The sequence below is a fragment of the Eubalaena glacialis genome, chromosome 10, assembly GCF_028564815.1.
Source record: "Eubalaena glacialis isolate mEubGla1 chromosome 10, mEubGla1.1.hap2.+ XY, whole genome shotgun sequence".
NCBI classification, from domain to species: domain Eukaryota; kingdom Metazoa; phylum Chordata; class Mammalia; order Artiodactyla; family Balaenidae; genus Eubalaena; species Eubalaena glacialis.
This window is the reverse complement of record NC_083725.1, coordinates 49257654-49280938: the sequence shown is the minus strand read 5'-3', so window position 1 is coordinate 49280938 and position 23285 is coordinate 49257654. Positions and strand designations below refer to the sequence as shown.

Sequence of the window (23285 nt, the reverse complement as noted above, 5' to 3'; positions counted from 1 at the left end):
GGAATCATGGAGTTTGAAGATGAATTCTAAAATGCCAAAGCCATATTTTAAGATAAACCCAATCAGATGAGGAACTTGAAACTGGATTGTTTGGAGCAAAGGAGAAAAGCAGAGAAGATTGGGAGTCTGCCAAGTGGGGTAAGGAGCCAGAACAACAGAATGTACAGGAAACAATGATGGAGATGCAGATGGAATGATGGAATGTTACTTGGATTGGATGCTCAGGGATAAACAGGGGGATCTATGGCCAAATTCATTGAGAATAATAAGCCCAAGGAGAACATGAAAAAGAAAGGGAAGCCTTGTGGCAGTGGCCTGGCACCTCCTCCCAACAGATTTGAAATCTGGCCTGGATATCACAGGATGGAGTAGACAGATCCAGTATTTTTGAACTAAAGCATTTTGCAGGTTTGTAAGCAAGAAGGTAGTGGAAGAACTTGCCAGTAAGAGGAGTGTTGAGGATATGTAACTCTTGTGACTGAGGGTATGGTCATAGGGGTGTAGAGACCCTGCTGCTGCATCTGCCTCAGCTAACAATCGGGGCTCCCCCAGACCAGCAGCAATTTATTGGGCACCAACTCTGATCCTAGAAGAACTTGAAACTGGAGTTCTAACTAGGGGCACCCTCAGCTTCTCAGATATTTCAATATAGAGGAAACACTGATTTTTCAATACTCTTAGGACATCGAGAGTTTGTTATGGTTAGGGTTTTTCTCTCTTTTACCTTTCTTAATTAAACAAATGCACATTTATTAGAGAAAAAAAAATCACAAAGGCCCTCAGCTTGAACTTCTGGCATCAATGAGGGGTAGAGTCAAGACCAGAGTTTGGGGGTGTCCTCCTGCTCTGAGGACAAGCAACAGCACAGAGATCATGTCTGGAAGTTGGCTGTAAAGATCAGTGACATTAAACAAGATTCCACATTTTAGGAACAATAACTTGGGCTCATATGAATGCAAGTCTACTTGACCCTTTATAACAAGGAGGTGAGTTACCTAATATATAAGGGAAAAAGCAAACCAAATTGGTACAGAGATCAGCCAAGGGGTCTGCAGCTCAGCCAGTGCTGGACAAGGTCAAGGTGATGAAGAAGTTAATGAAAATCAGCCCTTTGGGCTATAAAATAACCATGCAGAGAAGTTTAACGGTGGATTGCAGAGCCTCCTTCTCTTCCAGATTGACTATCTAGAGCTTGCCAAGGGCACCATGCCCTGCCACTGCTTCATTTCGCTAAGGAACAGAGGATTGAACCCCCAGATGGGTACTGAAAGTACCCACTGATAAGGTCTCACAAGACAATCACCTTCGAGGTGTTGAGCAGAGAGGCTGACCAGGCAAGTTTTGGACACACTGGAACTATTTTCCCTTCACTTCCACTTTAAGAGGGAGAAGCCACCACTGGCCCTCCCGGTATGAAGGGGCCCTGCTTCTACTGATAGATAGTTTTTCCCCTTGGCCATCACTGCTCTGAATTTTTGCCCCCAACCTTGTACCCCCTGGCTACTCTGTTACCTCTGCAGCTCCCTGGATCTAATCCTGGCACCAGGAATCCACCACCAACTTCTAGGTCTATTCCCAGCTCCTGGGTGCATCCTTCACCTGCTGGGGTCCACACCTAGGCCCAGAAATCCATCCGCCAAACACTGCAGTTCACTCCCAGGCCCCAGAGGTCCACCAGCTTCTGGGGTTTATTCCGCTGCTTCTGGGGGTCACCCCAGCATCTTCAAGTGCATCCCACTGACCCCAGACTACACAGTGATTACCAACTCTCCAACGAGGAGGTCCCCACTCATCTCTGAAGAAGGAAACGTTCCTCCCCCTCTTCCTAACGAAAAGCTCTGCCCTTTCCCCACCAAGTTTTCACTCTGTTCTGATTTCCTGTATTTTCCTCCATAGGAAAGTTTTGGTCATTTTGTGGAGGAGACTGAATTATCTCCAGAGCTGGTGATACAGATTCTACCCCTCCCCCGCGGGATATGAATACACTGTAGCAACAACAAAAAATAAAAAATTGCTAAATAAAAGAGCCCTGTGCTATGTTTCATGTAAACTATAATTACAGCCATGCAGAGAAACACTAATACAAACAAGTGATAACATTTTCAAATAAGGAGGAAGAGAATGAGCAGGAGAAGAGGTCTGACTTATATGAAAGGGAAACTATAAAGAAATGAAGCAAATGTTGGTCTATTCATGCCCAGGGCTCCTGCGCCCCATACCTGTGAGGTGTGGGCGGGGCTCTCAGCAGGTGAGTTAGGCTGGGAAGAAAAGGCCCAGATCAGGTGGCTGTGTGCTCTGACCTGGTGGGTTATACAGTGTTCTCTTCCTGTTTCTCAAGAGAAGACAATAGCGTTCTCAGATGTGCCACAGAACTTATATTTATCATTTAAAATAAAAATTCTAACCCGTATGTTTGTGTAAAGCTCATGGTTTGTGAAACATTTTTTAAAGGTAATTTTTTTTTTAATTAATTAATTTATTTATATTTATTTTTGGCTGTGTTGGGTCTTCGTTTCTGTGCGAGGGCTTTCTCCAGTTGCGGCGAGCAGGGGCCACTCTTCATCGCGGCGCGCGGGCCTCTCACTGTCGCGGCCTCTCCTGTTGCGGAGCACAGGCTCCAGACGCGCAGGCTCAGCAGTTGTGGCTCATGGTCCTAGTTGCTCCGTGGCATGTGGGATCCTCCCAGACCAGGGCTCGAACCCGTGTCCCCTGCATTAGCAGGCAGATTCTCAACCACTGCGCCACCAGGGAAGCCCTAAAGGTAATTTTAAGAAGCCATAAAACAGGGCTCTGTGTGGGAAACAGTGACAGCTCATAACTGTAGCAGCTATTAACTACCTGGCTGGAATGAACTCAAAGTGAACTTTTTCGGGGTTTTCAGAAACTGGTTTCACCTGCCTATTAAAACACCAGCCTATTAAAAACTTAGACTCACTCGAAGCTGGAGAATGCAGCTTATGCTGGTAATTTTCCCTGCTGTCCTTGTTTGAAATCAACTTGAATTAAAGGAATTTTTGGCATTTTTCTGAACCCACACATAACAGGATGCAATTTTGTTTGTTTTTGTTGTCTTTTGTTTTCTCCCCTCCTCCTCCCCTCCTTCTCTTCCCCCTTCTCCTCCCCCTCGTCCTCCTCCTCCCCCTCCTCCCCCTTCTCCGCCTCCTTTCTTCCTGGTTGCTCTAGGAGCTGGGGCCCCAACAATGAACAAGACCCAGGTACTGCCCTCAAAGAGCCCATGCTGGTGCTCAAGTGCCCTTGATGAGGGTCAGCATGAGCAGAGGTGGGTAAGTGGATGTGTAAATAGTCAACTTCAGGATATGGAGCAAAGAAGAAGGCAAAGAGCCTGAGAACTGCCATTCAAACTACAAGTTGATACACAGAAAACACAGCAGCAGGAGCCAGTGCACAGGGAGGTGAAATCACCAGAGCCGGCCGACAATGAAATGATTCACCCCATTCAATGTGGGGGAACGTGTTCCTCTTCTCTGCAGATGGTACGCTGTGCAGAAACTGTCCACGTGTTCGCCTCTGGCCCTGGACTGAGTCTTAGGCATCTTTGTGTCTGATTTCCTGGCATTACCATCTACCACCCTTCCTGGCACAGAGCAGGGGTTAATAAATAATTGTTGGGTTAAGCAAACATTCAAGAAGGAATGTCCTAACTCGGTGGGAGGTTGAACTAGAAGATTCCTTTTTACTCTGAGGTTCTCTGATTATAGAGAGAGCCCGGCATGTGACAGGTGCTCACTAAATATTGAATCAGATGATGTCTGCTTAGGATTGAGTTTATTTGTACCCATGTTTTAGCTCCCATGTAAATCAGCTTGCCTTTTTCAATAAGTGTAGTAATCCTTAACCAAGCACTTTGCTAATCAATTTGCATGCATTACCTCATTTACTTCTCACAACAAACCTAGGAGGTAGTATTTTGGTTCCTGTTGCTGCATGACAAACCGCCCCATAATTTAATGGCTTAAAACAACAATTTATTATTATCTGTCATGGTTTGTGGGTTGGCTGGGCTCAGTGGGGCCATCCTTTTTGGGGTCTCACGGGGCTGCAGTCAGATGTTGACTGGGACCACATGCATCTGAAGGCCCACTGGTGCTGGACATCAAAGATGGCTCCTTCACTTGGCTGGCAGTGATGCTGGCTGTCGGCAGACGCCTACATCACGACCTCTCCCAGGGCTTGGGCTTCTCACAGTATGGTGGCTGGGTTCCAACAGGGCACATTATAAGAGACCCAGACAAAATGACTTAGCCTCATATGATCTAGCCTTGGAAATCCCAGAAATTGCTTCTGTGACATTCTAATGTTCAAGCAAGTCACTGAGGCCAGCCCAGATGCAAGAGGATGAGAGCTAGACTCCATCTTTTGAGGGCAAGATCATTTCAGAAGAGCAGTGGGGATGGGAAACACTGTTGTAGGCATTTAAGAAAGATACCATCTGCCCTAAGTATGTACTATTAATAACCCGTTCTACAGGTGAGGAACTTTTGCAACGATTAGCTAGGTGATATGGTTAGCTTGCTTATTTAAGATCACCAAATCCACAGTTCTTCTGATTTCTTCACCATTATGCTTGACCTAAGACAGTGTTCTAGACCTTTAATAATGAAAGAGTCACCCCTTTCAAAGATACAGGAGTAATTTCAAGGATCTAAAAACAGAAATTCTACTAAAATTTATAAACTAGAAATATAATAATAATTTATAAACTAGAAATATAGTTCGAGTGGAATCTGGGATGTCATGTTTGAGAAATACTATTTAAGGAAGGACTAACATTCGTTGAGTTACTGCAGTGGTCCACGTTCTTACACACTATATATAAACTCATTTAATCCTCACAAGAATCTTTTTCCTTCAGATGAAAAATGAAATTTTGAGAGGTTAAATAACTTGTCTAAAGTCACACAGTCACTAAGTGACAGAGGCAGGATTTAAACACAGGTGTGTCCCAGCCCACTTTCTGTGTGCTTTCCATGCAGCTCCATGGTGCAGGTTGGGCTCCCAGGGATCAGACTCTGAGATGAGATTAGCGTGAAGGAAGTTAACTGAGGCGTGCTCAGGGACCACACCTGTGAGGGAAGGCAAAGACACAGGACAAGGCAAAAGAGAAAGTGGGTTGTGATGCAGTCAGAACAAAGAACTCAGCAGGCCCATGAAGCCCCCTAAAGCTGGGATAGCCCTTCAGAGTTGTCCCGATTAGGGGCAACGGGTCTGGACTTTTACTACCACCCTATCCACCATAGCAGGCATCACAGTAGATGGTTGCAGAATAAACAAATGCATTAGCGGTCAATCCAGATGGAACTGTGAAAGGGAGGCAGCATCACAGAGGGGAGGGACCGCGATGGTAAGGGCAGCCAGCCCTAGCTCTGGGCCAGGAGAGTCTTTCCTGCAGGGCTCTAGAATATTCAGGGCCCTCCTCAAAAAAAGAAGCCAGATCTCTAAGCCCAAACAAAGTGCTAAGATGAACACTCCAAGTTTCTCTATGTAACCTGTCCTAGGAGCCCTCAGGGCAAGCTGGTACATTTTTAATGTTGTTGAGTTTAGGCATGACCCCACATTGAATCAACTTACAGTATTGAATTTATTTACTCTAGGATTCCAAGTTGTGACACACACCCAATGAAGAGTTCCTAAAAGTAAATAATTCAGGAGCTGTTCGCTCATAGAGGCCGGTGGTGGGAGATTGTTAATCATAAAGACAGTCATCTTCAAAGGGCAGCCGCCCAAGAGGGTGGGATGGAATAAAGGAACCACATGTTTCCCAGTCCTCACGTTCAGTCTCTGTGGGAAACGGGAAGAAGGAGAGCAGGGAGAATTAGAAGTCAAGAGGGAAGAGGAAAAGATGAGACAACTTAAGGGAAATAGGACTGATTTATCGAATATATGTTATCCCACTTAATCCTTATTACAACCCTATGAACTACTCTTTTTTAAAAAAAATTTTTATTGGAGTATAGTTGATTTACAATGTTGCGTTAGTTTCTGCTGTACAGCAAAGTGAAACAGTTACACATATACATATAACCACTCTTTTTAATATTATTTTCCCATATAGGTCATTACAGAGTACTGAGTAGAGTTCCCTGTGCTGTACAGTAGATCCTTATTAGTTATCTAATTTTTTTTAAGTATTTACTGAATTTGTTACAATATTGCTTCTGTTTTATGTTTTGGTTTTTTGGCTGCAAGGCATGTGAGATCTTAGCTCCCCGACCAGGGATCGAACGTGCACCCCCTGCATTGGAAGGCGAAGTCCCAACCACTGGACTGCCAGGGAAGTCCCTAGTTATCTATTTTATGTATAGTAGTGTGTATATGTCAATCCCAATCTCCCAATTCATCCCTCTCCCAATTTCCCCCCTGGTAACCATAAGTTTGTTTTCTATATCTGTGACTCTATTTCTGTTTTGTAAATAAGTTCATTTGTACCATTTTTTTAGATTCCACATATAAGTGATATCATAAGATACTTGTCTTTCTCTTGTCTGACTTCACTTAGTATGATAATCTCTAGGTCCGTCCATGTTGCTGCAAATGGCATTATTTCATTCTTTTTTATGGTTGAGTAATATTCCATTGTGTATATGTTCCACATCTTCTTTATCCATTCCTCTGTTGATGGATATTTAGGTTGCTTCCATGTCTTGTCTATTGTAAACAGTGCTGCCATGAACATTGGGGGTGCATATATACTTTCAGATTATGGTTTTCTCTGGATATAAGCCCAGGAGAGGGATTGTAGGATCATATGGTAGTTCTATTTTTAGTTTTTTAAGGAACCTCCATACTGTTCTCCATAGTGGTTGTACCAACTTACATTCCTACCAACTGTGTAGGAGGGTTCCCTTTTCTCCACACCCTCTCCAGAAATTATTGTTTGTAGATTTTGTGATGATGGTCATTCTGACTGGTGTGAGGTGATACCTCATTGTAGTTTTGATTTGCATTTCTCTGATAATTAGTGATGTTTAGCATCTTTTCATGTACTTTTTGGCCATCTGTATGTCTTCTTCTTCTTTCTTTCTTTTTATTTTGGCCATGCTGTTTGGCTTGTGGGATCTTAGTTCCCCAACCAGGGATCGAACCCAGGACTTGGCAGTGAAAGCTCCAAGTCCTAACCACTGGACCACCAGGGAATTCCCTATATGTCTTCTTTGGAGAAATGTCTACTTAGATCTTCTGCCCATTTTTTGATTGGGTTGTTCATTTTCTTTTTTGACATAGAGCTGCATGAACTTATTATATTTTGGAGATTAATCCCTTGTCGGTTGCTTTGTTTGCAAATATTTTCTTCCATTCTCTGGTTTGCCTTTTCATTTTATTTATGCTTTAAGAGCTGTACAGAAGCTTTTAAATTTAATTAGGTCCCATTTGTTTATTTTTGTTTTTATTTTCATTACTCTAGGCGGTGGATCAAAAAAGATATTGTTGTGATTTATGTCAGAGTGTTCTACCTATGTTTTCTTCTAAGAGTTTTATAGTGTCTGGCCTTACATTTAGGTCTTTGAACTACTCTTATTACAAGCTTTTCAGAGGAGGAGATTGAGATTCAAAAGGACTAATTGCGATCTCATGGGTGTGGGAAGAAACAGGGGGAGAAGGAGAAAGGAGTGAAGGGAGGAGAGAAGGGAAGAGACTGGAGTTGGGCAGGTTGATCAGAAAAGGGGGACAATTTTTGAAATGTTGCCAAAACATACTCATGCTGCCACAACACCATGCTTCCTCCCTCTGCACCCAAACTGGGAAACCAAGAGGGAAATAAGTCCCTGAACCCCCAGACCTCATTCTACCTTCTCTTTCTCCCTTCTCATACCTGCAGCTCCTGCTTGAGGCACCCAAAGACCTCTGATGGCTTGTCTTTCCAGAGGTTTTAAACACGTGATCACAGAAATCATTTTTGGCTTCAATTCTAATAGAATTTTCTTTTTTAATTTATTTTTTTAAATTTTATTTTTATTTATTTATTTTTGACAGCGTTGGGCCTTTGTTGCTGCGTGCGGGCTTTCTCTAGTTGTGGCAAGCAGGGGCTACTCTTCGTTGCAGTGCACGGGCTTCTCATTGTGGTGGCTTCTCTTGTTGCGGAGCACACAGGCTCTAGGCACGTGGGCTTCGGTAGTTATGACACATGGGCTCAGTAGTTGTGGCTCGCGGGCTCTAGAGCGCAGGGTCAGTAGTGGTGGCGCACAGGCTTAGTTGCTCCACAGCATGTGGGATCTTCCCGAAACAGGGCTCGAACCCGTGTCCCCTGCATTGGCATGCAGATTCTTAACCACTGTGCCACCAGGGAAGCCCCTACTAATAGAATTTTCAGCAATAAAATGAACACTCTCTGTACTACAGGAACTTTCAAATATGTTATTTCCTTTACTCTTCACAATAACCACGCCAAAATAAAGAATTATTATTTCTATTTTTGTAGAAGATGAATCTGAAGCTCTGAGAGCTTGAGTAACTGGTCCAAGATCACACAGCTTGTGTCAGAACTGGTATTCTAAGCCAGGTTGGAGCCTACACACTTTTCACTTGACCCTCTTGCCTCAAAATTACTGAGGTCCATGAACCCTACATATATTGCCCCGGTCTTGCTTTTGATTGATCCAAACATTCAGGGTCCATCACGGGCTGCAAATTTTGCATGGATCAGTTACCAGTACTGGGCATTTTATCTTTATTTAGGTAGTTCAAATTTTTTCTTTTTTCTTTTTTCTTTTTTGGTGACTGTTGCTATCCAGATAGCATACAGGCCTCCCTCAAATAAATTAAACTTCCCATCTGTACTGAGTCATTTGGCAATAAGTGGTTCACAGCCAGTGCAAATAGAGGAAGAATGCAGGAAAAGGGGTGGGGTGGGGTCGGGGAAGACGTTTGTAATGTATGGAGCTGTGAGTGCAAACACCGCATCTTTGCCTCCCCACAAATAACCAGCACCCCCATGTCAGTATTCACCCAAGAAGCCATTCAGTCTCTACTTTGGGTCTGTAGTCCCTTAGTGACCCCACAGCCAGCACCCACTGCCCCGTGCCTTTGGCAATCATCCTTGGCCTGGGACTGGCTCTATCCTGTGTGGATGCCTGTGGATGCTCCAATAGTCCCTCAAAGGATGGGAGCCCTGAGGCTCTGCCCTTCTGCAAGGTGGATGGGAGGGACTCGGTGCTCCCAGGTTCTGGCAGGGCACTGAGAGATGGGTGCGAGCGTTGAGTGAGGACTGACAAGCCAGAGCCGGAGAGAAGAGGACCATTCTGGAAGCACACCCAGCAGAAGGCACTGTTCTCTCAGAACCGAACGAGGAGGCAGGAAACCCCCCAAACAGTCACACTGTGACCACTGCTATCAGGCAACCAAGGAGGTGGGTGAAAGAGGGGGTGGAAAGATGTTATTTCCTGGGGCATATGGAAGAACTGTAGTCAAGCAAATGCCAGGGACAATGTCAAAATGGCTTTAATCCTCAACCCTGGGTGGTGAAAAGAAAAAAAATATGTATATATAACTTCTCTTAAACAGCGCTGAGTTTGAGATCCCCTCTGCCATTTACCATTGTGGGACCTGGCACAAGGCACATAAACTAAAGGCGGGTAATAATTCCTCTGGACAAGGCTGCCAGGGAGGATTCAAGGGCTGGCACACACGGAGCGCAGGAAAAGTCAGTTCCCTTCTCTCTCACCCCCTCGGAAGGATTAGAAAGGATGCTTTGCTTTCTTCCCAGGTCGAGACCTCGAGGAAGAGCAGGGCTTGCGACTGCTTTCGGAATTCTCTAAGGGGAGGGCCCTGGGCGTGGCGGAGCCGCAGCTGCCTCGAGGGCCCGCTACAAAGAGGCATTGTTCCCGGCCTGCCTGCTGGATGGCGCTGGCTCCGCCGCGGGCCCGGGAGTGGGCAGGTTTGCTCCCGCCGAGGAGCAAGCACAGGGGCCAACCTCCAACAATAGTTTTGTTAAAAATCAGGAATGCAGGAAAGTGCCAGAGACCGTTTATTTTCCCTTGGGGTGGGCCGGAGAGAAAGTCGCTCCCTTTCCTGGGCGGGATCGAGTCTTGTCCCGCCGGCGGTGTGGCCGCACCAAGCTCCGAGGTCCCCGGGGAGGCGGCCAGGTGACCTCCAGGCCCCTTCCTCTCGGCAACTGCGCGCCTTTCCCAGCCCCACTCAGCCTGTTTTCTTCGGCGCCTGAAAAAGATGCTAGGGCTCACAGGCCCGAAACCGGGATAAACTTAACCCACCCTCACCCCACTGTAGTACCGGGAGATGGAAAATACACACACACACACACACACACACACACACACACACCCCACATCGTTCCCTTCTACAAGGAAACCCGGCACCTCCTTTGACAACCCCCCAGTCCCACGACGGCGATGGTGGGGAGGGCGTCTCCGCTTGGAGGAGGGCGGCTGGGTCGCCACCCGGTTCTCTGGGGGGTTGTCCGCTGCCTCCGGGGCTCCCCTCCCTAGGCTCGGGCTCGAAAGAGGAGGGCACGGGGATTTGAGAGAATCTTTCTTCGCTGTGATCGCTGTCGGCCGTGCCCGCCTGCAGGTCTGGGGTCCTGCCCCCGCCGCTCCCGACACCCACCCGCTCCCTGCATCTCTGGTGACAGTCGGCACTGCGGGGAGGATGAGCCCAAAGAAGTAGGCCGAGTCCAGCTGGGAGAGCCAGGCTCCTTCCCGCTGGGCGGATCGTGTCCTTCCTCCCCTTCCCAGGGCTGGTAGCCTTTGAGCGTCAGAGGGAAGGAAGCCGTAGACTCTTCCCAGAAAGTTGCGCTCTCATCTACCCAATTCTGCGTTACCCTCTGGGCCTCCCTTGGACCCGCTGAAGACCCGGGTGGGGCCCGATCCCAGCTCGGGAAGGCGGCTGGCCAGCCCTCGGCTCCGGGATCCGAGCCCCGTTCGCCCCCTCTGGATCCTACCTGTGCGCGGCGCCCGCACACCCCCGGTGACCCGCCTGGGAAGGGCTGGGCGGTGCTGACCATGCGGAGCGTCATTTATTCATGTATACCGAGAAAGGGAGGCTGGGGTCCACACCTGTGAGTTCGCCTGCGGGTGCGTCTCCTCGCTGCTGGCAAGCCCAGTGGGAGGCCGGAGCCGGCGAAGTTGCTGGAAAACGGTGAACTCAGAGCTGGAGAGTTAGATGAATCAAAGGTATGGGGACATTAGGCTCGGACAGTCTGTCAACCCATCTCAACGTGACCAGATACTTCCGTGAGCCCCCTAAGGCTCGCCCTTGCCTAGATCCGTGTCCCCTTCCTCCTCTCTTTTGTGATGCGCCCCGTCTGAGGTGTGTTAATACACGCACTCAGGTTACGGTTTAGTCGGGCTGTTTTTTGCACATTTATCTCTGCACTCTTCCTCTGTGGGCTGATTTCACAGGTTCACCGGCAGAGGGCAGCCTTACTCCAAGTTCTCGAGGGCTCCTAGGCACGTCTCCTCTCTCCACCCAGCTGCTGAGGTGGGACTTAGGTCTTCCGTGTTTACATCCATTCCTTCCTATGATGTTCCCTTTCCTCATCGGGGTCCTCCAGAAGATCCAGCAGTGCTGGCCTCCCCCTCACTTGCAGTAAGGCTTAGGGGAGAGGGTCCCTGCGCATCTCCTCTCTAGCACAGCCAGTGTGAGCTCTGTCCGGGTGACTGTCCTTTTATTCCCCCTCCTGAGAGCTGTTTACATTTTAAGGAGACACAAGGCGCCCACCTGAGGGAAAGCAGGCCCAGGGAGGCAGGGCGTTGGGGTGTGTGCATGGGCGCATGCAAGGAGACAGAGAAAGAGAGAGCAGGACGGCTGGGCAGCCTCTGAAAGAGGGTGAGGGAAGGCTTTCCCTGCTTTCTGAAATCCCTTCAGTTTCCAGTTCAGCTAGCCTGTGGGAGCCCCTGCTCTGTGCCAGGCACTGGGTTGCACACTGTCTTCCTTAGGGGATGAGCTCTGGGCTTGGAGCTGTAAGATCCAGCTGGATTCTGGCTCTCTCCCTGTCAATTTCCTTTTAGAGAAGCACATCTTGTTCATAGCACTTTCTATATGTAATCAAACACTTGTATAGTCATTTTATCCATTCAAGACGTATTTCTATGTGCCAGTATAGGACCCCTGGCCGAGCTTGTAGTCAGACAATAAGCAATAAATATAATAACTAGAGCATGTCTGTTGGAAGGGGGCCGATTGTATAGGGCTTTGCAGACATTTTATGGGCTCTAACGTGAATGATACGGGGAGCCATTCGTGGGTTTTGCCCAACAGGTGGATACTTCTTTTTCTTCACAAGGATCACACTTGGCTGCGAATAGGAGGTAACAACAAAATGAGGGCCATGGTGATGATCTGGGGAGGTTCCCTCGGGTCAGGGGTGGAAAGAGGTGCTCAGATTCTGGATGTAGTTTTCAAAGTAGGAGAAAAAAGATTCCTGCCCTCCTGTGGGGTGTGAAGGAAATCGAAGATGACGCCAAGCAGTTGGAAGGATAGAGCTGCTGCTGACTGAGACTGGAAGACTGTGGAGAAAAGGTGGAGTAGAGCTGAATTTTGGACATATTCAGGGTGAGGTATCTATTAGAAAAGCCAGTGGAGAGGTTGGCTAGGCGGACACTCGTGTCTCGGGAGGGCTGGGCTGGAGATGGAAAGGGGGGGTTATCGGGATACATATAGGCGGTGCTGAAAACCCTAAGGCTGGAGAGATCAGCGAGAGGATGAGTGGGACACAGGAGTCCAAGCCCTGAGCCCGAGGCGCCATCGTGTGCATCACAAGGGAGCCTGCTCAGCTCCAGCTCCCATGATCCTCTCTGGCTCATGGCTCAGGCACAGGGCCTGCTCAGAGAGCATCTGGTAAATGGACAAACCAACCTCTCTGACTCTTACTTGCATCACACGTAAAATGAAATTAAACGTGGTACTCACCTCAGAAGGTTGTCTTCAGGAAAAGTTAAATGAGGTCATGAAAGTGAAAATGCCTTATAAGTAGCAGGCACTCAGTGTATCTTAAAAAAGTAGGTTTGATGATCTCATCCTCTTCCCTCTTGTTTGTAACTCAGGTTTATATGAACTTTACAGCTTATATTTCTTGATGGTATTGTCACAATAAATTCCTGTCCGGGTGACTCTTTGCGTGCAGGGCAAACATTGTTATTCTCATTTTATGGATGAGGAACGTGGGCTTGGGGAGGTAAAATAACTTCCTGAAGGCTCACCTCTGATAGTAATTCCCCTGGCTAATGTATCTGCGTATGTCTGTGTCAGGCACTGGGTTAACGATTTTGCTTGCATCTTGCAAGGACACTCTTGAGGTGGGTATTATTATCTCCATTTGCAAATAAGGAAACTGAAGCATGGAGAGGATGGCTCACTTGGCCAAGGCCACGTGGTGAGTGCCCGGGTCATGAGCAAACCTCCCAATCCTGCCTTGAATGATCTTTTCCCATCCGGTAGCTCCTCTTCCTCATTTGCATCCTAGATTCCTACCAGGACTGGGCCTTGCCATAGGCAGCGTGAGTGGCTGCCTCCTGGCTTTGAAGTTGGAAAAATTCTCTCTCCTCACACTTCTCTCCTACCAAGGCTGCTGCAGGATGTGAAAGTTCATTCACTCCTTGGGAACTTTCTAGAGCAAGCTGGGTCAAAGCATTTTGGTTCATTGCTCCCTCACTCTGGAATGTTCTTTCCCCTCTTCTTTATATGGTGGGTGACTCCTGTGTGTTCTTCCGAATTCTGGTCAACTCCAGTTTTTCCAAATCCAGCTTGTATCTCACTTCCACTGTGAAACCTTCCCTGCTTGCACCAAACAGAGTTAGTCACTACTTAGTTCCCACGACACTTTGGTCATACCTCTCTCACAACAACGGACAGTTTCCTATGTGTTTGACTGATGCCACTGTAAGACTGTGATTTCCTCTAGGAAATCTTATTTTTTTTTCATGTCTTTGTATCCGATGTGGTGTTTGCTTCATAAACACATAAATGAATGAGTGACCCCTCAATAATCACTATCAAAGCGATTTTATGGATATCAAATAACTGTTTCAGAGATGAGGAAATAGACTCACAGAAGTGACTGCGCAAAGCCATCCAGCTAATTAAATATTGGATCTGGAGTGCCAGAGAGGCGATGAGGTCGTGCCTTATGAAATCTCTTGACAACCGGTGAAGCCCAAAGACTCCACGCTGCCTTTGCCTTCTCTTTGCGCCACCATCCAGGGTCCTTGAACTCTCCCCCAAATGATCCTGCAGGTGGCAACAGAGGCCAAGGAAAAGTGCAGCTCCCGTCCTGAGCCCCTGTCTGGGCGGGTACGTAAGGAAGGCAAAGCTTTCTGAGGGTGGGGCAAGTGACTTGAAGGAATCTGAGCAAGAGAGAGAGGTCTTATGTCTCCATCAAGTGTAACTCAGAAAGAAATTGTTTAGACACTTGCAGTGTTAGCACTAGTTATAACATGGATATGAAGAAAGGAAAAAAACAACGAAAATAAAAGGACATCCAGTAACAAAGTGAAACCTTACGTTTGGATGGAAAAGCCACACGATCTGTCCCAAGTCACAGAAAGTGGGGAGGGGAGGGTCAGTTTCAGGGCCACTGCCCTGCGTCGTCTGCAAAGCAGGTTTCTGCCAGGTAGAGGAACCAGGTGTAGGTCCAAGTACATTCGCTGCGACCCAGAGGCTGTTTGGTCATGGGCTGATGGCGACCTGGATCGTCAGAGCTTCTGGCTTGTGGGACTGTGTCCCCATCTCTGCCCTAATAAACATTTACCAATGGCTCATTAAAAAGCAGAAGAAAGGTCATCCAGTTTGCCAAGGACAGGAAACTCCTGAGTCTTACAAGTGCCCATGTGGAAGAGTGGGCAGCGGGGAGATGGAACAAGGGGACATTTACCCTGTGCTCAAAATAATTGGGCAGGGACAGCATGGAAGACGCCTGGCTGGAGCAGTGGCGTATGTGGGGAAGAACAGGGCTGGGGCCTTTGTGATAACAACTCCTGTTTGTGCAGCACTTGTAAGGCACTTCCATGATCTTTTTACTCCTCTCCACAGGCTAGGAGGTGGTAATGGGGAAACCGAGGCTGGGAGCATCTCATCTAATTACCCACTTATGGTGGAGCTATAGCGTGAATTGCATTTCTGTGACTCTTGGGTTTTTCTCTGCTTTGGCCCCATGTCTCTAACCAGGCTGCATGTTCTGCTCCTTCCTTTTTCAGAACATCGTTCATCTCCAATCCAGCCATCTGCCCTATTATAGGAGCTGTTATCTGTCTCTTTCTGGGACTGTACAACTTCTGCATTTGGTCTTATCCTCTCTTTCTTCCCATTAATTTGACATATGCTATAGGAGTAAGATCACCAGATATAGCAAAAACCAAAAATGAGATGTTCAGTTAAATTGGAAATTTAGAAAAAAATGAATAATTTTTATTGCATGGACATATTAAAATGTTTCTGTGTATCTAAGGGACTTCCCTAGCGGTCCAGTGGCTAAGGCTCTGTGCTTCCAACGCAGGGGGTGCAGGTTCAATCCCTGGTTGGGGAACTAAGATCCCACATGCCGTGTGGCATGGCCAAAAAAGGTTTCTGTTTATCTAAAACTCAGATTTAACTGAGCACCTGTATTTTATCTGGCAACTCTACATGCAAGTGACAGTTCTGAACACCATTTACGTCATTCTGAAGATGTCCAATTTCCCTGTTAGCTATAGGGCTGAGGCCATAAGCTTCTGTGGGGTGTGGGCAGGGGACATAAATGTATGAATTGAGTGATGAGTAATAGGAACGGGGCCTGGAACTAAATTGAAAATCGAAGAGCAAATATTCCCCCACTCTAGACATTCAAATTCAGAACATTGTAATATTATTAAGGATTTTAAATAAAATATTAAAGCAAAAAGCAAGCAAGCAAACAGACATAACGCACGTACACACATAACACATACATGGCTATCAGAGTCTGGCTCCTATGTGAGACTCGGGCGAGGCCCAACCACTGCGCCTGGCATCGGCGGCCCCTGATCGAGAGCTCTGCCCTCCACTCCCACCGTCCTCCTGCCCACCCACCCCTGCCCCCCACCAGCCAATTCTCACTCATCATGGACCCCCTGGCCATCTTCCACCTCACCAGTCCTGCTGGCCACTCAGATCCACAGTGATCTTTCTCTTTCCGAGGTCAGAATGCTCCTCTCCACCCAGAGACGCCACCAGTGGTCACATTATTCTCCTCTCCAGCAGCCCAAAGGGAGGCCAGGAAGTGACTTTGAGAGACCCTTACCATGAGCCAAGACCTTTATACGCAGAGCTTTGCTTATTTTTGGTCTCCTGTCCTTGGTGGGATGGTGAATCACTCAAGGACAGCAACCCTGTGACATATAACTCTGATTTCCGTGTTGAGTTTTGGTACAAATATGTGCTCAGGGTATACTTAGCAATGGGACCAGGAAGGTGCAAACTCCTGAACTCAGTAACTGCAGACTGAAGGCAAAACCCTGTACCAGTGCTTCCCCACTCCCATGTTTCCTTACCACACACCCGTCCCCTCCTGATTCTAGTTTCAAGCATTTTTCAAATCTGAGGCTTTTGTCCAAATTTAAGCCTTGGCTTAAAAATCCATTTTTGGGCTTCCCTGGTGGCGCAGTGGTTGAGAGTCTGCCTGCCAATGCAGGGGACACGGGTTCGAGCCCTGGTCTGGGAGGATCCCACATGGCGCGGAGCAACTAGGCCCGTGAGCCACAACTACTGAGCCTGCGCGTCTGGAGCCTGTGCTCCGCAGCAAGAGAGGTCGCGATAGTGAGAGGCCCGTGCACCGCGATGAAGAGTGGCCCCCGCTTGCCGCAACCGGAGAAAGCCCTCACACAGAAACGAAGATCCAACACAGCCATAAATAAATAAATAAATAAATAATAAAAATAAAGGAATTCCTTTAAAAAAAAAAATCCATTTTTTTACAGAGCTGATTAGGACCTGAATTTGAAAGATGTTGGTTCCTTTTTGGCCTGCTTTATTAGGAAATTAGCCATAGCACCTTCAAAGACCTCCTCTTGTGCATGCTGAACTGAGGCAGACTTGGGGCTTTGAGAGGAATGCCACTGAATCTTGACAAAGCCCCACCTTTTGTTTCTAAGCGGGGGAAAAAGTCCCGAGGGACACGGGTGACTTGGAGCAAAGGACCGGTTGGCCCCAGACATGATCTGCTTCCAACGAGGAAAGGGCAAGAATCCTGGAAACACCCAAATTAGACACTAGACTTGGGAAACAAACAAACAAACAAACAAAGGGACAAGAACCGGCTGGGCAACCTTTCAGTCTTTCTAACTCCAAAGATTTTTCAAATATTCTCCCTTTTTTGTGATTCCTGGCCTCCCCAGCTAGCGCTGGCTGAGAGGTGCTGAGCTGGGCTGGGGGCCCTGGGCTGCTGCTATGACTTTGTGGCCAGCGGTGCCCTCTCAAGCTCTCTGTTTAAGACTTCCTCTGGCCTCACAGCTGCCTCTGGGAGCTGCCCGGACAGAGAGGGACCTTTCTGGAAGCCCGGTTAATGAATTCTGTTATTACTCTTTTCTTTAGAAATGGATTCCCTTCCTTTCAATGGGAAAAGGTGTCATTTGTCAAGAGACAAATAATATGTCTCTATTTTATCATTAGGCTCCAGACTTCTCCCCGGGGGAAAAAAATAGCTGTTTTCTGTTTGTTTGTTTGTTTGTTTTTAATTCAATAAACTTGAAGAAGCTCTTTATTATTCATCAACTTCAAAGAGATTCTACTGGGCCCCTTGGACAGGACTCAGAGCTGAGTTTCCTAATCAAGGGCAGAAAGAAAAAGAGACCAGGACACATGGGTGAGTTTACTGGACTAGTGGTTTTTCCTTAAATAGTCTAGTTTAGTGTGTGTGGGGTTGCGTGGAGGGGGAGTTTGCATGTGCCTGGGCGCCAGCTGCTATGCTGGATGGCAGGGTTGCTGAAATGAATGCAGCGCAATCTCTGGCTCTCCCCACCTGCTGGAGGAGGTGGGCTTGGGCCCCCAGCGGCAGGGAGAAGCAGTCTGGTGCAGTGGTTACCAGCACCAGCTCTGGAGTCAGAAGACCTGTGCCCTGGCTCTGCTGCTTATGGGCTACGTGGCACTGGGCAAGTTACTTAGCTTCTCTGGGTCTTAAGTTTTGCATCCTAAAACGGGGTTCATTACCAAACCTATGTTATAGGGTGCCTGTGAGGATTGAATGAGCTAAAATAAAGGACTTCAGCATGGTGCTTGGCACTTGTGTTTATTATTATCATTCAGAAGGTGTGCAGGAAGTGCGTGGGAGCACGGAGGCGGGTGCAGCTGACTGCCTAGATGCGGCAGGGGAGGCTTCAAAGAGCCGGTGACATTTGCATTGCGCCCTGAAAGATGAGTAGGAGTTTGGTAGACCAAGGTGGCGCCGAGTGAACCCAGGGATGGGGGAGCGTGTCAGAGGCGTGAGAGAAGGCAGCGGCTTGAAGGAGGAGCAGAGAGGCCGGTGCAGCTGTAGCCAAGGACTTGTATCTGGCTTGGGGAGGGAGTAAAATCACAAAAAGAGTCCAGAAAGGTGCGGTCAGGCTAAGATTGGCAAAGGATCTTCAGGATCTCAACTTAAGAATCTCAAGTTCCATGAGATGATAGGTCATTAATTCATTCGGGTAAGTCACTTTGACCACGTTCGATGTACTTGAAGTGTTCGATAAATGTTAGCATTGTTATCATTACTATTATTATCAAGTCCCTTACAGATGTCATCTGGTTGAATTCTCACAACATCCCTGCAAAGAAGGTTCTGTCATCCTCATCCTATAAAACCAAAGGAAGGCGGAAGGAAGTTTCGGAATTTGCCTGTCCCTGAACCGGTAGGGGGCAGAGCTGGCAGGTGGTAGAGCTGGATTTTTGAACCTACGTCTGTCTGACCCCAGAGCCTAAACTCTTCACGGTGGCTTCGTGCTTTCTCACAGTGCTTAAGGAGGCTGCCTTAAAACAGGGCTTCCCATTTGCTTAGTTAATGGGATTGTATATAAATAATACTATACTGTTTACTTTGAAAGAAATCAATTATAGAAATCCAATAGAGCAGTCTGACAGGGGCTTTGAGTGTATAAATGCACCCTTAGGCCGGGGTGTCTTTCAGGCAGCCTGGGCGGGTGAGGAGCTCTTAGGCTGTATTCCCAAGGCTCAGGCCCCAGGGGCACCGCCAGCTGACACCCATCCCCCAACCCCACCCGCGTGCCTGTAGCACAGAAATCACCATGGCAACCGCAGTTAACATTTCTTTGCAGACTGCTTGGCAGGGCTGAGTGGTACCTGACGCCCTCTGGGGCACTTGGCTTTGAACAAGGACTTGGCTCCCTTAGGGGCCAGTGCCAGCCAGGTCTTCAGGTCTCAGGTATTGAACGAGAGCCCAAACAGCTTCCGACCGGACCAGGGCCTGTGACAGCTTCTCTCCCACCCATTCACGGCCAGCCAGGCGTTTGTGTCCTGGGTCCATCCTGCAGGTCCTCTCCCATTTTTTGGGGAGACACTCACTAGTTGAAGACACTTAGTCACTGGGCCCCTGGCAGCTGCAGGGAAGGAGCTGGGGAGGGAAGAACAGTCTCCAGTGGGGAAGCAGACAACAGGCGCGAGGGAGTTCCCCTTCTCCAAACACTTCCCTCTTCATTGTGCACTGGCGCCTCCAATACCAAGGGTTTAAGAAATCGCCAGGGATCCCGGTGACATTTGCCCCAGGACAGCTGCCCCAAATTAGCATCCTGTGCTGGTGAGCTAATCTGCATAAATGTCACCTCCTCCGAGAACCCTTCCCTGCCCCACAATTCACTCTTGTTCCCTGTCTTTCCCCTTACAACATTTATTCCAATTTCTAGTTCTAAAATGTTAAGATTTTCTTGCTTACTGTTCCCTGCCCCCTGCCCCTGACTGTAAACTCTGTGCGGGCAGGGAACTCATCTATTTTATTCCCTGTTGTGCAGCCAGCATTGAGAACAGGTGCAGCCCATGGCGTTTTGGTCAGGTCTCTGGCAGCTCCTTCTCTTCCTCTTTTCCCTGCACTGGTGCCTTCTCCTCGTCCTGGCCTTGACTGTTGAGTTTCTCAAGGTGGGCTCTTAGGCTGCCTTCATGTCTCACTCTTTTTCCTAAGCCATCTCACCCATGTCCAAAGCTTCCATTTGCTTACTTGACATTTTTGTCTGTGTGTCTTCAAGTCACCCCGAATTCCCATGACCGAGGCAAAACACATGGTCTCTTCCCTGGAAAATGGCCCTTTTCCAGGGTTCTCTGAGTCCATGGCTCCATCAGGCAGCCACATGGGCAAACCAGGAAACAAGGAGTCATGGGTGCCTCCTCCTTGTTTACCCGCCCCCCAATTCAATCACTTGGACCTCTTTCGCATCTCCTAGGTCCATCTACTTCTCACCATCTCTGCAGTCCCTGTCCTGGTCCATGCTACCTGCTCCTTTCACCTGACTGGCTTATTAACACGCCTTCTTACTGCTCCTCTGGGCCCCTCCATTCTCCATGCTCCAGTCAGAATGTTCTTGAAATGCAGATCTGATCACGTCATCCCTCCCTCCTCCACACACACAATTTGAAACAGCCTTGACCACACGGGGACTGACTCAGGACAGGCACTCTCTGGGTCACCTCTTGTGATCCCACCTTCCTCTGGCAGGCACCCTCTTAGACAGTGTCCCTTCAGGATGGCTCCAGCCAGCTTATCTTCCAAGGTCTTCTCTGGTCCAAGAGAACTCACGCACCGTCCCCTGCCAAATGCCAACCTGGGCAACTTGAGTCGTAATCTAGCCTATGTGGTTTCTTCTAGATTGGAGGCGAGCACTGTCCATGGGGTTCTTTAAACCCCACCAGACGTGTGTAAATGCCTCAGAAAGGTCTCTGTGAGGAGCTCAAACATAGTTCTTCGTAAAGAAATCTCCTCCTGCCTTTTCAACCTCAGCTCTTTCATAGCCAGGAGCAGGGTTGAGGTTAAGGATCACAGACAGGTGTGGGATGACCTCTTTTGCTACTCCTGAGTTCATGCACCATTATTTCACTTTGGAATATGGGAGCACCTCGCCAACTCCTAAATCCTTTGGGGCCCACTAGAACTGAGTAAAGAGAGTTCTAGGTACAGAATACTGTTTTACATAGAAAGTGCTCCATGGAAGGAGTTGGCTAGAATCTACCCCTCAGAGACATGGGCATGTTGCTTTAGGAGAAGTCGGGTAGGCACAGCCCCAAGCAGCCGGGAGTCCCATAGCAGCACCAGGAAGCTGAGAGAGAGGGCACGGGGGTAACTTGGCTGTGTCACCTGAAGTTAGAGGGCAGGGTCTTCTGAAGCCTTCAACCTTGCCGCCTCTGTCGACCTCCCATCCTCTCAGTCACTCCCTTACCCCACCTGGGGGCCCCCTCCATGGAGTCAGCCCCGGCCTCAGCCCAGAGGAGCTGCTTCCGTAGGCAGCATCCCCCAAACTTCTGCCAAGCAGCGGGGGCCGCCACAGCCCCTCCGGGCTGAGAGCCACACTTCTCTTGAAAAGCACAGAGAATCAATCAGGGGGTCAGAGTCCTTCTCTCTGGTTCAGAAGTCCCATGGCTATCTGAGCCTTGCCCGTCACTGACTCCTTGGTCCAGGCACAGTGTATTTCTATCTTACCCCATCAAGGCCAGCGCTGGGCAAACTCATGTAGGAGACACAGTTCGTCGGAAGTGCTTGTGACCATAGGGACGGGCATCTCATGCACATTGGCAAGGTGTAAACTGGCACAATCTTTCTGGGAAGCAATTCAGAAATGTGTATCAAGAGCATTAAGAGTGTTTTTGCCTTTTGACTGAGAAGTTCCATTTCAGTAGACATTTGTAACCGAAGTTGATAATGGGGAGCTCCTTTTCACCGTGGGGAACCCATCTTTGATGCAGCTTCTTCTGGATGCCTTTTGATTTGCTGCTCTGATAACATGACAACCTTCTTTGGTTTCCCAGTCATATACTGAACATGGAGAGAGGGTGGAGACAGTCAAAGTGGATTTAAGGCTGTGTAACTCTGCGTAAAAACCCCCTAAGGGGGCCTGTCCCCAAAGATACATGGTTCTCAAAAGGAGACTCTTGTGGTGCTGAGTGCATAAAAATTTGTGTGGGGAGCTTGTAAAAAGGGAAATTGTATTGGCCCCCGACCTCCCATTCTGATTCAGTAAGTTCAGGTGGTTTCCAGGAATCTCTGTTTTTAAGAAGCTTCCCTGTAGATTTCGATGCACAGGGAGAAGGTCTGAGAACCATTGCTTAGACTTGTAATCTTCCAGAGTCCATTTAGTTTTTAAAGAATTCCCCTAAGTCTTATTTTCATGGCGTCACACAGGATCTGTGCGTTCAAGAAATATCTGAAATACCAGACAAGCATTCTTACCACAAATTTAGAGGGAGAGAGTTAATTATCAAAAAGACACGATGTAACCTGTATACCACACTTTTAAGTGTACACACTGCATATAGAGACAGAGACATCTAGAATGACTTCAGTATGCAAAACTTGTTCTGCCCACAAGCAAGCGTGGGCACTTGACTTCTTTTCCTGGGGCCATGTGAACTGGGTGTATGTTTCCCAGCACTTCTAAGACTCTGCCATAACGTATGATTTTAGAAGCAGATGAGAATTCCTTTTCTTCTCTGCCTAATCCAGCTGTCTTCTCTCCATTCTGCCTGGAGGTCATAAATTGGGCTGCGATTCTTTCCACTGTTAGGAAGAGATCTACTTGGTGGGAGGTGTTATTAATTTTGTCCACTGGTTCTCAAAATGTGCTGGACGTTGGAATCACCAGGAGAGCTTTTCAAAACCAAATGTCTTGCTTGCACCTCAGACTAATTCCACCAGAATCTCGGGGTGGGTGTGGGGTTCTCAGATATCAGTATTTTTAAAGTCCTCATGTGATTCTAGGTGCAACATGGTTGAGAACTATTAATCTAGCCTAAACTTCACTTGAGGTAGAAATAGAAGTAGCGCAGGAAACTGTAGTGAAAGGCCAGGAGAAAAATATTTCTTTTCCTTGTACCTGATTCATGATTACTTTCTGTGTCCACTTGTCTTTCTGTGGATTGGTTTGCTTTTTTTCTTTTCACAGACTTCAATTATTACCCGGTTGCATGACCCCATATTATAGTTTTATTACATTTAGAACTGGAAAGCTCATCTTGTAACCTGAACCATTTTCCCCTCAAAGTCTGACCATGCCGCCCCCAGTTACCAGGGATACTTTTTAAAAATGGAGATTCATATGTATAAAATAGAAAACTAATAAGAACCTGCTGTATAAAAAAATAAATTAAATAAAATTCAAAAAAAAAATGGAGAT

The 23285-nt window shown here is 47.7% G+C and overlaps 1 protein-coding gene across 1 annotated transcript; it reads right to left on the bottom strand.

The window, feature by feature from the left end:
* Positions 1 to 9460: 9460 nt before the first annotated feature.
* On the bottom strand, positions 9461 to 23078 carry LOC133099840 (uncharacterized). Its single transcript, XM_061203700.1, has 6 exons — positions 23069 to 23078; positions 21336 to 21470; positions 12433 to 12595; positions 11028 to 11121; positions 10793 to 10908; positions 9461 to 10173 (listed from the first exon to the last, which is right to left on the bottom strand). Exons 1-6 carry the CDS (start codon positions 23076 to 23078, stop codon positions 9693 to 9695), a joined length of 999 nt encoding a protein of 332 aa, XP_061059683.1. The 3' UTR covers positions 9461 to 9692.
* Between the last annotated feature and the right edge of the window lie 207 nt (positions 23079 to 23285).

What these genes read in the sequence shown, in the direction of transcription:
- LOC133099840 (XM_061203700.1), bottom strand. An exon ending in GGAGGGGGCCCCCAGGTGGG is followed by an intron (nt 12,596 to 21,335) that starts GTAAGGGAGTGA and finishes TTCCATCTCCAG; the next exon opens with CCCAGCCCTCCCGAGACACG. An exon ending in TATCCTTCCAACTGCTTGGC is followed by an intron (nt 11,122 to 12,432) that starts GTCATCTTCGAT and finishes CTAACTCTCCAG; the next exon opens with CTCTGAGTTCACCGTTTTCC.